At 41.2% G+C, this 15607-nt stretch overlaps 1 protein-coding gene and 2 pseudogenes across 3 annotated transcripts in view; all 3 read right to left on the bottom strand.

Moving 5' to 3' along the window:
* GTF2F2 (general transcription factor IIF subunit 2) overlaps positions 1-1997 on the bottom strand; it is a 145242-nt gene extending 143245 nt beyond the window's left edge. The window contains exon 1 of the mRNA XM_082435447.1: positions 1740-1997. Coding sequence (XP_082291573.1) covers positions 1740-1805 — 66 coding nt within the window. The 5' untranslated portion in view covers positions 1806-1997. The remainder of the gene's footprint in view (positions 1-1739) is intronic.
* Positions 1998-2125: 128 nt separating this feature from the next.
* LOC309647574 (phosphatidylinositol N-acetylglucosaminyltransferase subunit Y pseudogene) lies at positions 2126-5766 on the bottom strand (annotated as a pseudogene). Its single transcript has 2 exons — positions 5752-5766; positions 2126-5502 (listed from the first exon to the last, which is right to left on the bottom strand). The product of its transcript is annotated as a phosphatidylinositol N-acetylglucosaminyltransferase subunit Y pseudogene (transcript).
* LOC309647773 (protein preY, mitochondrial pseudogene) lies at positions 5417-10011 on the bottom strand (annotated as a pseudogene). Its single transcript has one exon. The product of its transcript is annotated as a protein preY, mitochondrial pseudogene (transcript).
* Between the last annotated feature and the right edge of the window lie 5596 nt (positions 10012-15607).

Genomic DNA, 15607 nt, shown 5'->3' with positions numbered 1-15607 from the left:
TCTCCATGGTATACTACGGAGATACTATGGGTGGCCTCTGTCCACCCATCCAAATCTCTCTGTAAGGCAAACAACATTTCTTGAGCATTTACTGTGCTCCAAGCACAAACACATCGTCTCAAGCTTCACCATCTTTGCAAGCTCTTTCAGTCTGTAAAGGAGCTCTCCTCCCTAATGATTCCCCTCCATTTAGCATGCAGGAGGAGAGAGATGCTTATTTACTCCATCATTTTATTTTATTTTTATAAATTTATTTATTTTTAATTTATTTATTTTTGGCTGCGTTGGGTCTTCGTTGCTGCACACGGGCTTTCTCTAGTTGCAGCGAGCGGGGACTACTCTTCGCTGCGGTGCGCGGGCTTCTCATTGCAGTGGCTTCTCTGGTTGCGGAGCACAGGCTCTAGGTGCGCGGGCTTCAGCAGTTGTGGCTCGGCGGGCTCTAGAGCGCAGGCTCAGTAGTTGTAGCGTACGCAGGTGGCTTAGCTGCTCCGTGGCATGTGGGATCTTCCCAAACCAGGGCTCGAACCCCTGTGCCCTGCATTGGCAGGCGGATTCTTAACCACTGCGCCACCAGGGAAGTCTCTACTCCATCATTTTAAATCACACTGATATCTCCGTGATAAGTCAAATGAGTACCAGAGGCTAAGGCTAGCGATGAAGAATAAGAGTTCATTCATTCATTCATCACATATCTGAGCTATTACCATGTGCCAAACACAGTTCTGGGTGTGACAGGCAAGGAGCCTAGTCTCGCGAAATGTGACTGTGCATGTGCTGGGGAAAAGGAGGTAATCAACACTGAACACAGAATCACTTTGGACACTGACAAGTGCTTTGAAGAATATAATACAGGTTCGACTTGCTAGCAAATAAGCATAAGAAAGCTACTTCAGAGAGGCAGACAGGACGGGCCTCTCAGATTTAACTGATGAGAACTCAGCCATGTGATATAAGTTTTTAAAAATCTAACAAACCAAAGGTCCCTACATTTTACTTGAGTTTCGGATACTGTCACAATCACATTTTGAACATACATATGTTTTATGAAACTCTCCTAAAAGACAACACTCCCCAATATGAAAAAGTAAAGCACAAATACTGTGCTCACTAAGGGCTAATCAAGATTGCTGTCTTTACAAAACAAAACAAAAAATGAAAGACATTTGCTGACAGTTCCAAGAGACCAGGTCATGCTCTAAAAGAACACTCCAGTCCACGGCCTCTCCTTTCCTGAGTTCAGAGCTCTCTCAGTTCTCCTGAGAACTTCATAAGAACCAACAACCTAAAAGAACACTTTAAGGGTAGGCAGAGACCAGTTCTACTTTCTGGCTGAGAAAATTCTAACAGGAAGCAGACACTCAACTTCCTTATACAGACTGATAACTAAAATCAGCTTCACCAAGAGAAGATGCAGAAATTCTTCAGTTTGGGATAAAATGCAATGTGAGCGGTGGCTGACATTGGGGGACACCAAGACAGGGCCCCAGAAAAACCAGGTCGTGGGGAAAGGACACCATCCCAGGCAGGTTCGGGCTCTTAATTGGCTGAAAAACACTGGGCGTCCCTCAACTAATCTCCTCGTCTGCAAACGAGCATAACAATGAGTCCTGCCTCTCAAGATAACTGAAGCTCTAATGAGAAGGCCGTAAAGAACTTTAAAAGGTGCACGGGGTGGGAGAGTCTCAAGTCACTGAAACTACTTTAAGGAGGAGCGCAAGCGGGAGCCCCGCAAACCTTACCTTGACCAGCCACACTCCGGTGTTCTGCTTGGCGCCTGTCAGATCGAGTTCCCCGCGCTCGGCCATGGGTCTGTCGCCGGCGGAGGCGTGCGGGCCAGAGCAGCGGCCCCGGGAGCTGGGGGACTGCGGGGCGAGGGACCGGAGCACAGGGTAAGCCGGAGCCGGAGGCTGACTGTGAAGAGTCGAGGTCCACCTGCTGGGACGCTGGGATCCCGGGAAAAGAGGAACACGCCGCCGGGAGCCGGGAACTGCGCCTGCGCGCTGCGACCGTCAGTACGGCGCGCTGCTGCGGACAAACTTCCTGAGCGGGCAACTTCTTGAGTGGGTGTGGCTACTGCCGTGGGCTGTGCCCGAGTGATTAGAGCATAGGGTGGCATGGGCCAAAACGTCAGCAATACTTTCAAAAACTAGGTCAGCGTAACTGAAGAAAGAAGGTGTCAAAAAAGAAAAATGGGGTTCAAAGAGACAAAGGCTGTCAGTATCTGTCCAACCCTGGCCAAGGAGAGAGAGAGCTCGTTTGGAGGACAGGGTAGGAGTAATAAAGTGAATTAGCACAAGTGGTCTCAATTGAAAGGCCACCCTGAGCACCTGCAATTAAACAAGTAGGGTACACCACTTTTAGACTCCAAATCCCGGAGCCCTGTAATTAGGTCAGTGACAATAGACATGTAACAGACAAATCTGATTGTTAAACTTCCCTGCTTATAGAATTTCCTCTCTCTCTTCTTGCCTCTAGAATAAAATTCAATCCTCTCCACACAGGCCCTCTCAGTTTGATCCCTGCCACTCAATGCACCACACATCCAACCACATCTAACCCATCAGACCTCCCTGAATACAGCAGGATGTTCCCCAATTATTTCAGAGCCTCTGCACACTGGATTCCCTTTACTCAGATGCCCAATTCTTCCCTTACCCTCATTCTCACCTCTGTCTTCTGATTGGCAGACTCCTACTTAGGTGTCAAGACTAATGGAAATGTCACTTCCTATGAGATCTTTTATCAACTCCCCCAGAGGAAGTTTAATTTTTCTTCACATCACAGTGTGCGATACTTAGCACGATGCACTATAATATACATGTTTACATGCTGCCTTTGCTTTCTAGACTATGAGCTCCTCCTAGGCAGAAATAGTGTTTTATTCATTTTTTATTCACAGCATCTGGCACAATGCTTGACACCCTGTCAGATTTCAATAGGCTTTGGCTGAATGAACATTTGCTGGAAGAGAAACAGACAGTAAGATATTGTAAGAATGGAAGGTAATGTATTGAATCCTGCATCAGAACCATACACAAAATTGAAGAAATTCCATGTCTGTGCAGCACAGGGCTAGGAAAAGCTGTCAGGTCTCTGAGATCAGCTGGGAAAACTAACAGGAAAAATAGGAGACCAGGCATGTGTTAAAAAGGAAGATTGCATTCTTGTGTTACAGCTTGGGAAATGGCCTTAAAAGATATCAAGGACAAGTGGATAAAGAGACCTGCTTTCAGCTTGATCACATAGAAGGAATAAATTAAAATATGAAACCATAAGAGAAGAGACTTAATGTAGCCTGGATGACCCTAGTAATGAACTTTAAAGGATTAGAACCTTGGCCTTGATCTGTGGCTTATGGGAAGCCTAAAAATGTGTGTGTGTGTGTGTGTGTGTGTGTGTGTTTACAGGGATTGGGGGAGAACAAATAGCTAAAGAAGAAGAAATGCCTAGAGAAGAAAGGAAAAAGTGAAGATTTTTAAATGATTATATAAGGAAGAAGAAGAAAAAAAAAACAACTTATTGAGCACCACATCCTCCTACATTGCTGAATGAAGAACAGACTTCTCCTATCTGTCCTTTTCAAATTTCCTTCCAGCTTGAAGAGGATGCTTATGAGCTATGAGAGGAAAGGAGGATGTGGGCGCCATGAAGCAGATTCACAGATTTACTTTGGAGACCAGCAGGGTAACATATATTACAGCTAGATCCTTCACCCTCCTAAGGGCCTCTTATATGCCAGACATCGATAATTTTGGCCCAATCCAGCTTTATGTTCTTTCCACCATGATCACATACCCTTAATATCCATTCTCACACAGGTTCTATGGATTTCTGCTTGTGGTCAGTTAGGCATATCCAGTGCAGTTATTTTAGGTATCTCTATTGCCCAATCATGCCAGGGACCATTAGTGTTCTCTTTACTATTTGAAATAGAGTCATTAGCATCTTTAAATCTAATTAGATTAGACAGCCAGTTCCAAAAACCCAGAACCAATTTAAGAAAACCTATCCTTAACATCCTGTTCCTCTAGGATCACTCTCAGTACCAAAATCAGTATTAGTCAGGGTTCTCCAGAGAAACACATGATAGATAGATAGATAGATAGATAGATAGATAGATAGATAGATAGATAGATAGATAGGCATTTACTGTATAGGAATTGGCTCACATGATTATGGAGGCTGAGAAGTCCTAAGATCTGCATTTGGCAAGCCGAAGACCAGGAGAGCCAAAGGTATGCTTCCAGTCTGAGTTCAAAGGCCTGAGAGGCAGGAGAGATGATGGTATAAGTTCCAGTCCAAATCTGAAGGCAGGAGATGATTAATGTCCCAGTTTGAAGACAGGCAGAGAGAGTGCATTCTCCCTTACTGAACCTTTTTTTCTATTTCGGCCTTCAACTGATTGGGTGAAGCTCACCCATATTGGGGAGGACAATCTACTTTACTCACCCTACTGATTCAAAGGTTAATTCATCCAGAAATACCCTCACAGACACACCCACAATAACATTGGACCAAATATCTGGGCAACCTGAGGCCCAGTCAGGTTGGCACATAAAATTAACCATCACAGACAGATATAGAGGTCACCACACAAAAAGGAAACTCACAAATTCTTTACTCTCCCAGATGATTGACTAGTCAAGTTTTTTTTTTATGGAAAATGTCAATATCTTATTTTATTATTATTAATGTAAGTATGTGATGCCAAAGAAATGAAGGTAATTTTACAAACTCAGAATTTTGGCAAATACGTGAAATTTCCATTTTATTACAGTTTTATACCACATTAGTTCAAATGCATTTCTCTACAGCTCCTTCAACAGAGCTCCTCTGGAATTATTTCAGTCATCCTTAACATGTGACTTTACCAAAGACTTTGAATGTAAAATAAACATATAAAATTTCAAACTAGTAACTTTTAATTATGAATGGGATAAGAAATAAAGTCATCAGATGATGGCTGGGGATATTAATTTCCAACAAGACACTTTGTTGAAATTTTTCTGATACCCCAGGTATAAATGAGAACCTTCAAAAAACAAGGGCAGAACCAAAGCACAATAAAGAAGCCTCCGCACCTTAAGCCTCCCATAGTCCTAAACCTCTGACAGAAGCTAGGCAAAGCATCTTTCTTGCAAATTAAGTGGGTTTCCAGTATTTCCATGTAGTTGAGCTTTCAGAGACAGACACTCAAGCATATCCTCAGGGTATACCATCTTGGCTCTGGTTGTATTAATTATGCCTGAAGAGTTTAATACCCATCCAAGTCCAAAGGTGGAAGAACACATAAACGGGTATGGTAATCAACAAGAGCAGACTGTAAAAGCACACCACAGAGGCCGAGTATAACAGTCCTGCTAAAGAGGCCAATGGAATAAGGACAGTCAATGTAGGAAGAGACAGAAATATTCTTTTCCTCCACTTTTTTACACACCACTCTGACTTTTTTTTTATAGATTTATTTATTTTATTTATTTCGTTGCTGCATGCAGTCTTTCTCTAGTTGTGGCGAGCAGGGGCTACTCTTCGTTGCGGTGCGCGGGCTTCTCATTGCAGTGGCTTCTCTTGTTGCAGAGCACGGGCCCTAGGCATGCTGGCTTCAGTAGTTGCAGCTCGTGGGCTCAGTAGTTGTGGCTCACGGGCTCAGTAGTTGTGGCTCGCGGGCTCTAGAGCACAAGCTCAGTAGTTGTGGCGTACGGGCTTAGTTGCTCCGCGGCATGTGGAATCATCCTGGACCAGGGATCGAACCCCTTTCCCCTGCATTGTTAGGCGGATTCTCAACCACTGCGCCACCAGGGAAGTCCCCACTCTGGCTTTTTAAAAGGTGGATGGTATTTAGAAAATTTAGTTGTGTTGTTGTTTTGAAATATGACCTACTGCTGCTTCATTTCTTCTTGCTTCTTATTTTGATGTGTCATCCTAGCTGCCTGTGGTATCATATTAGGAATCCCATCAATAATTGGACAGGCTATTCCTAACTCTTCGTTAATCAATTCATTGGTCGATGCTTCATATCTGAGCGACTTCTTGGAGAGCGGGCACACCAGGAACTGCAGCAGCGCTGGGTCGAGGGCGCGGGGCGGTTTCCTCGTCCTCTCGCTCTTGTCTGTGGACGGCCGCGACACCGACGCGTGCAGACAACTCTGGGCGCCCGCGGACTGCTCTGCGTGTGTCCCCCGCAGCGCTGAGACGAGCTGGCCGCACGCTCCACTCAGCATGTTCCGGCGGCCCGCGCCCGGGCCTCTGCGCGCCCTTGACCACCCGCCTCAAGTTCTTATTAAATCTTTTAAGGCACAAATGCAAGCCAAGGAGGGAAGACTCAAGAACTCACTAACGGCTGAAAAATTTTCAAGACCACGACATGTTTTGTAAATTTAGAACACCACAGTCCTATCATGTAGCCGTTAAAGGATAAGGAGCAGTCATTAGAGATGTTACAGGTGAGTTGAGGGAGTTAGAATGATATTAACAGTAGCTGAGTCCACTCTCAGATTTTGTCCTTGGCCCTCCCATAGGGGCCCAATGTCCCTCTAGGCCAGAGATTCTCTTTGTTCATACTTACTCAGAAACATTGTAGCAAGAGGAAGTATTACCTTCAGCGGCATTCATATAGGCAGAAAAACACCATCACAAAATCCTTCTTTTTAAAAAATTTTTTTCTTCCAATTTTATTGAGATAGAATTGACATACAGTACTGTATAAGTTTAAGGTATACATCATAATGATTTGACTTACAACCTGAAATGATTATCACAATAAGTTTAGTGAACATCCATTTTCTCATATACATAACAAAATCAAAGAAACAGAGGAAAATATCTTTTCTTGTGATGAGAACTCAGGATTTACCCTCTTGACAATGTTCATATATAACATACAGCAGTGTTAATTATATTTATCATGTTGTACATTATATCCCTAGTGTTTATTTATAACTGGAATTTGTAACTTTTGCAAAATCCTTCTCAATAAGCCAGACTTACTCTGTATTGGTTATTAACATAAAGATTTTCATTCAAAAATTACAAATGAATGTGGCAATGTGGTCATTAATTAGATTTCCCCTACACTAGTGATGGTATAGGTCGATAATTTTGCTTTGATATCACACCAGGGCTATATGACCCCATCTGTAAATTCTCTCTGCCTCTCCCTTTGTCCTCTCAGTTCTCTCTTTCACAGAATACCTGCCTTCCTGGCAGAGTCCTTGCTTCCCCAGTCATCCACAAACAAAAAGAAATACTCCCTGCAATAGCTTCCATGTTCTTAGCACGAGCACATTGTTGAGCATGAGATGTGGAGTCATGGCTTCAAGTTATAGCACCGCTGCCTACTCCCTTAATTATTTCATCATCTCGGCACCTAATTCCTAGCTTATAAAATGGGATTATTATACCTACCTTGTAGAGTTCTGACAGGATTAAATGTGAAATAAATAAAAAAGACTTAACACTACAATGTGAAAACTATGTGGTAACTGCATTAATTATATTGGGTCAAATAATTGAAAGGAAGCACAAAAGATTTATTATAGGCAGTGGTGTGCTGGTAAATGTTTAACAACTGGCTTTTTCTAACCCCCAGAAAAAGCCCTGGTTTGTAATGTTTGCCTGATTTTTTTTTTTTTTGAGGATTCAGTTTATTTATTTATTTATTAAAAAAAATTTTTTTTTTTTTGGCCACACCTTGCGGCTTAGTTCCCCGACCAGGGATCGAACCTGGGCCCCCTGCAGTAGAACTGCAGAGTCCTAACCACTGGACCTCCAGGGAAGTCCCTGTTTGCCTGATTTGCAGTGTGAAGTTGGATGAGAGGCATATTAGCATGGCATGGTATAGTATTTTCACCCTATGGCTACATTAGATGTAAATAGAGCGCATAGACAATCGTAAAATACAGTAAAATAATTGGGAAGTGATGAGTTTTTGGTTTTATTATCTTGGTGTTCAGTATAATTTATTTAATCCTTAGTGTTCTGGAGAAAAGGGAGTAGCATGAGAACCTGCTGTAGAGCACAGGGAACTCCACTTTGCTGTACAGCAGAAACTAACACAACATTATAAAACAACTATACCCCCATTTAAAAGAAAAACCGAGTAGCATCTGCTAACCCCAAAGGGACCTATGTGCTGGTGTCTGTGGAGCGGGGGGATGCCAGCAGGCCGGGCACAGTGAGTGAGTGAGGAAGCGGTGACAGTGCCACCAGTTGGAGAGGGAATGGGAGGTCAGCCCATGCAAGGCCTTGCAGGCCTTGTTCAGATCAAATATAAACTTGAAGAAGAGGTTGTTTTATTTTTGGCCGCACTGCACAGCTTGCGGTATCTTAGTTCCCTGACCAGAGATCAAGCCCAGGCCCTCAGTAGTGAAAGTGTGGAGTCCTAACCACTGGACTGCCAGAGCATTCCCTGAAGAAGAGTTTTAAGCCTGAGTATAAAATAATCAGATTTACATTTTAAAAAAGATCTCTTTAGCTACTGTGGAAAAACAAAGTGGATAGGAAGGGGCCAGAATGGAAACCAAGAGACTAGTTCAGACATTACTGCACTAATCCACGTTGGAAGGAGCAGTGGTTTGCATTAGGAAAGTGGCAGTGGAGATATAGAGAAGTAGATGAACTGGAAACATATAGATAGATTTAGGAGGTCGAATTGACAAGGCTTTGTGATTCCTTGCTGTGTAGCAAAATAGGACCATTTACTGGGCAGAAGACCTGAATAGATATTTTTCCAAAGAAGACATACAGGGACTTCCTTGTGGTCCAGTGGTTAAAACTTCACCTTACAATGCAGGGGGTGTGGGTTTGATTCCTGGTCGGGGAGCTAGCATACCACATGCCTCACGGCCAAAAATCCAAAACATAAAACAGAAGCAATATTGTAACAAATTCAATAAAGACTTTAAAAATGGTCCACATCAAAAAAATCTTTAAAAAAAAAAAAAAAAAGAAAACATACAGATGGAAAATGGGCACATGAAAAGATGCTCAACATCACTAATCATCAGAGAAATGCAAATCAAAACCACAATGAGATATCACTTCACACCTGTCAGAATGGTCATCATCAGAAAGTCTACAAATAAAAAACGTTGGCAAGGAAACGGAGGAAAGGGACTATACGCTGTTGGTGGGAATGTAAATTGGGGCAGCCACTATAGAAAACAGAACGGAGGTTCTTCAAAAAACTAAAAATAGGGACTTCCCTGTGGTCCAGTGGCTGGTACTCTGCATTCCCAATGCAGGGGGCCTGGGTTCGACCCCTGGTTGGGGAACTGGATCCCACATGCATGCCGCAACTAGGAGTCTGCACGCCGCAACTAAGAGATCCATGTGCCACAGCAAAGATCCTGTGTGCCGCAACTAAGACCTGGTGCAGCCAAATAAATTAATTAATTAAATATTTTTAAAAATTAAAAAAAAAACTAAAAATAGGGACTTCCCTGGTGGTTCAGTGGTAAAGAATCTGCCTTACAATGCAGGGGACGCGGGTTCAATCCCTGGTCGGGGAACTAAGATCCCACATGCCATGGGGCAACTAAGCCCATGCACCACAACTACTGAGCTCGCATGCCTCAACCAGAGAGCCTGCGTGACACAAACTACAGAGCCCACGCGCCCTGGAGCCTGTGCGCCACAACTAGAGAGAGAAAACCCGCACGCCACAACTAGAGAGAAGCCTGCATGCCTCGACGAAGATCCCACGTGCCACAACTAAGACCGCATGCAGCCAAATAAATAAATAAATAATAAATAAATCTTAAAAAAAAACAAAACTAAAAATAGAATTACCATATATGATCCAGCAACTCCCCTCTTGGGTATATATTTGAAGAAAACAAAAATACTAATTCGAAAAGATACATGCGCCCCAATGTTCATAGCAGCATTATTTACAGTAGCCAAGATATGGAAGAAACCTAAGGGTCCATCAACAGATGAATGGGTAAAGATGTGATATATATATGTGTGTATATATATATATATATATATATATATATATATATATATATATATATATATAATATATATAATGGAATACTACTCAGCCATATAAAAGAATGAAATTCTGCCATTTGCAACAGCGTTCTAGATCTAGAAGGTATTATGTGTACTGAAATAATTCAGACAGAGAAAGACAAATACTGTATGTTATCACTTACAAGTGGAATCTAAAAATTAAAACAAACAAATGAATATAACAAAACAGAAAAGGACTCACAGATATAGAGAACAAACTAGTGGTTACTGGTGGGGAGAGGGAAGGGGGGAGGGAGGAGATGGGGAAGGGGATTAAGAGATACAAACTATTATGTATAAAATAAACAACAAGGATATATTGTATAGTACAGGGAAATATAGACATTATTTTGTAATAACTTTAACTGGGGTATAATCTATAAAAATATTGAATCACTGCATTATACATCTGAAACTAATGAAATTTTGTAAATCAACTATACTTCAATGAAAAAAAAATAGGACCATTTACCAAGTGATAACTCAGTACAAGAAAACAGAACAAAACACACACACATAAACACACATAGCTTTGCTCCTTCTGGGAGATGAGACAAGACTCTGCATGTATTTTCCCTGATGGATAACACAATTCAGTTGAATTGCTTTTGTTAAGTGTCTTATGTCTGATGTAACATATGGTTACTGTGGCCTGCTAGAAGCCCTCAGTCTCAGTAAGTCAGTTTAATTGCCCATTAGGGATTACTCTGGGAATAAAGTGTTAAATAAAGCATGAGAAAATTTAATTTGTCATTGCTGTAATGAAATCCAATTTGTTTTCATATATGATTTACCAAAACATTTATATTATACTTTATATATTAAATAAAATTATAGTTAGGAAACAGCACTGAAACCCTTGATCAAAGTGCCCAGATAAAAATCACAAATAACAGTAAGTCCTAAAATATCATATTAAACAGATGGATCCTCACTAGTGTTCAGATTTCAAAGCCAGGGAGGCCATGTGTGCTGAATATCAATGAGGAATTATGTCCATATTCCTGCTAAGAGCAAAAGCGAGGCCCTTCCTTATTGATGGATCTGACTTCCCACCCAAATACACAAACATCAGGGACAGGAATAGTTTGCACATGCAGGGTGAGGTGAAAATATTAGCTAAAGCAAGGATGTGCCTACCCATCAATGGGTAGAGTCGAAAGTTCAGTTTAAGGCTCCTTTCTATAAGTAGAGCTCTTGCAATAGCTTTGTCAGTGCATTTTTTACTTCTCTCTCATGTAACAACTGAGTTGATGATGGCTCTGCTCCATGTAGTTGTTGGGGACCTAGGGTTCTTCCATCTTATTATTTCGTCATCTCTGGGGTGTTGTCCTCCTCTGCATGATGGACCACAAAGTCTGCATCTTCCAACCAGCAGGAAAAGGAAAAGGGGAAAAGAATTATACATCACTTTGGCCAGAGCTTCAAAATATTTTTTTTCATGGCAGCATTATTCACAAGAGCCAAGAGGTGGAAGCAACTCAAGTGTCCAAGAACGGATGAATGGACAAACAAAATGTGGTCTATACATACAATGGGGTATTATTCAGCGTTAAAAAAGGAATGAAATTCTGTCACATGCTGCAACACGGATGAACCTCGATGACATTATTCTAAGTGAAATAAGCCAGTCACAGAAAGATAAGTATGTGTGATTCCACGGACAAGAGGTACCTAGAGTACTCAAACTCATAAAAACACGGTAGAAAAAAAGGTAGAATAGAGGTTGTCAGGGGCTAGGAGGAGGGGGGAATGGGAGTTGTAGTTTAATGAGTACAGAGTTTCAGTCTTGCAAGATGCGAGAATTTTGGAGCTGGATGAGGGTGATGGTTGCACAAAAATGTGAATGAACTTAATGCCACTGAACGGATAAGATGGTAAATGTTCTGTATATTGTACCACAATTTTAAAAAACGCCTAAAATTTAAAAAAAATTGTAGTCTGAATTGGAATGCAAATAAGGGCCATATGTTGTGACTGGTTGAAACGTCTCTTAGTTCTCACTCTCTCTCTGTCTCAGCCTCGTTGTTAAAGAAACTAGATTAGTTTCTTAGATATAGTTCTTTAACTATACACTTTTCTACATTCTGTATTTTACTCATTGCATCTGAGGGTATCATTTATGATGTTTCTCCTTCCCTTTTATTTCCTACAAACTGCTAGTTAGATCTTGAGGCATGATCAGACTTGGGCTTGATTTTGGTGGAGGTGAAGATGATTTCCTTCCTGTGTGCTCTTGTGCACTTCCAGCCAGAGAGAGATCACATCTAGCTTTCTTTCTTCTTGCGATGTTGGCAACCATCAATGAGTATTGCTTAGACCCAATAATTCATTAGGGATTGCAAAACTGTTATATTCCAGGTGCTGGGCTGAGTCGCTGCTGTCCTGGGACAGAGGCTGTCCCTGAGGAGCCAGTGGGGACCAGGGCTGAGGGGTTGAGGCACGTTAACCACTGACCCACCCACCATTGGCTTAGGCTCCCCATGTGGATTCATTGACACAATGACTCAAGGTTACTGTGTATGGGTTTATTTGGATGGACTATCTCTTAGGTACTACATTAAACATTTTTACCTACGTTAACAGAGACACTTTTAGGCTGGAGGAGTACTCCAGGGAGTTCGGCTCTCAATCCACCTGTAGTACTCTGATGCCCAGTGTTGCATCCTCTTTATCCTTCAACCCCAAAGCCATAGCTTTTTCTGTTTTATTTTCCTGCAACATCCTTTGATCACCCACCAAGAAGAGCTTCCATGGCCTATTAAAATTGGAGCTCCCAAATTTGCTACTGGCTGATTGCCTAATTGTTTTTGTTTCTACACACAATAGATTTCTACAGCATTTGCCTCTCAAGCATCCAGAAAGAAAAGCACTGTCTTTGCTAAACTAAGAGAATCAAGTGCAGAGTAACTCCATTCAATCTGCACAAAAGTTCGGCTCTGCATGGGGATAAACTAGGCTGGGTCACGAGTCTGCTCTGTAAGTAGCTGCCCCATGTGGACACATCTCTGCAATGCCTCAGGACCAGTAAACAAGCTATTTGTTTACTGTCCTCTGGGAGGACAGAACTGATGAAGATGGAATGACTCCTGAGAGGAGTCAGTAGTTAGTGATATCTCTGCTCCACTGCTATTTTATTTTTCTGGCTTCAAGGCTCAGATTCAACTCTAGCAGGAGAGAACGCCCTTAGCAATTACTTATTATTTTATATCCTTTTGTTCCTATGTACTCCTCATTAATAAGATAATCAGAATTTGCCTATTTCCTGAATCCAAAGAGCATTATGTAAATCACACATTAAAACTGATTTTGTTATGTTGATTCTTTTGCAATTCCTTCCAGCTTGCAGAGACCTTGAGCCATGAATGCTTTCTTGTGAAAAGGATGTTAATTGCTTTCCCTGGGGTCAAACAGGCTCTTTGTAAATCAGGAATCCAATACTCACTAAGAACCCAGATGAAGAATTGACCATTAGTCTTACAAGGGCTATAATTGAGCATTTTTTATTTAGCTCTAATGCAGATTTGTTTTCAATGGATTTTTTTCTCTTCTATCATCTTCTAAATAAAATAATTACTGTGAATCTTTAGACTCAGATTATTCATTTATTGTATGAGAATTCTTTCCAAGAATCTCTTCCCTCAATGACTAAAACATCTCTCTCTCTCTCTCTCTCTCTCTCTCCCACCCCCCCGCCCCCATCTGTCTGTCTTTTCTTGGGTCACTGATGATTTACAAAGTGAACTTAACAGTCCTGATTTTCCGTATTGGTTGTAGTGGTGGGGTTGGCAGGTGGTAGAGAGACAAATGTCGGGATAAAAATTCCTCTCCATATCCAGACAGATTTAACCAATATCCTCTTGTGTGACTAGGCAGACTAGAGCAAGTATGTTGCACCTGCTATGTTACTATTTGAATTTAGATGAACTTTCTATGTACTATTTAAATTCCACCAGCCAAGAAAAAGGAAAACTATAATACTTCTATTGAGAGAATGCCAGAGCAAGCTACTATTGGACGTGAGTTACTGCCTATCTTCCTGGGCAACTCCTGTTGCTGCCATTGGCTATGACTCTGGAGTGGTTTTAAAATATATCCCAACCTAATCAAACTTACAAGCTTTTGCACAGCAAAGGAAACCATAAACAAAATGAAAAAACCTACAGAATGGGAGAAAATATTTGCAAACGATGCAACCGACAAGGGCTTAATTTCCAAAATATAAAAACAGCTCATACAACTCAACAACAAAAAAACAAACAACCCAATCGAAAAATGGGCAGAAGGCCTAAATAGACATTTCTCCGAAGAAGAAATACAGATGGCCAATAGGCACATGAAAAGATGCTCAACATCGCTAATTATTAGAGAAATGCAAATCAAAACTACAATGAGGTACCACCTCACACCAGTCAGAATGGCCATCATTAAAAAGTCTACAAATAACAAATGCTGGAGAGGGTGTAGAGAAAGGGGAACCCTCCCACACTGTTGGTGGGAACGTAAGTTGGTGCAGCCACTGTGGAAAACAGTATGGAGGTTCCTCAGAAAAGTAAAAATAGAATTACCACATGATCCAGCAATCCCACTCCTGGGCATGTACCCAGACAAAACTCTAATTCAAAAAGATACATGCACCCCAATGTTCATAGCAGCACTATTCACAATAGCCAAAACATGGAAACAACCATGTCCATTGATAGATGAATGGATAAAGAAGATGTGGTACATATATACAATGGAATACTACTCAGCCATAAAAAAGAATGAAATAATGCCATTTGCAGCAATGTGAATGCAACTAGAGATTATCATACTAAGTGAAGTAAGTCAGGAAGCCAAATACCATATGATATCACTTATATGTGGAATCTAAAATATAGCACAAACGAACCTATCTACAAAACAGAAACAGACTCACAGACATAGAGAACAGACTTGTGGTTGCCAAGGGGGAGGGGGTGGGGAAGGGAAGGACTAGGAGTGCAGATGTAAACTAGCAGATGTAAACTATTATATACAGGATGGATAAACAATAAGGTCCTACTGTACAGCACAGGGAACTATATTCAATGTCCTGTGATAAACCATAATGGAAAAGAATAGTAAAAAAAGAATGTCTGTATGTGTATAACTGAGTCACTTTGCTGTATAGCAGATTGGCAGAGCACTGTAAATCAACTATACTACAATAAAAAAATTAATTAAATTAAATTTAAAAAAAATATGGCACAAATGAACCTATCTATGAAACAGAAAGAGAATCATGGACATAGAGAACAGGCTGGTGGTTGCCGAGGGGGTGGGGGTTGTGGGAGGGATGGAGTGGGAGTTTGGGGTTGGCAGATGTCAGCTTTTATATAGGGAATAGGTAAAAAAAACAAGGTCCTACTGTAGAGCACAGAGAACTACATTCAACATCCTATGACAAACCATAATGGAAAAGAATATTTTAAAAAGAATGTATATATATATGTATAACTGAATCACTTTGCTGTAAAGCAGAAATTAACACAACATTGTAAATCAACTAAATTTCAATAAAATAATATTAAAATTGAAAAATAAAATAAAATATATCCCAATTCTT

The sequence above is a fragment of the Balaenoptera physalus genome (assembly GCF_965194825.1).
Source record: "Balaenoptera physalus genome assembly, chromosome: 18".
In the NCBI taxonomy this organism is placed as follows: Eukaryota; Metazoa; Chordata; class Mammalia; order Artiodactyla; family Balaenopteridae; genus Balaenoptera; species Balaenoptera physalus.
The sequence above is the reverse complement of the archived record's forward strand: the minus strand, read 5'-3'. Positions and strand labels throughout refer to the sequence as shown.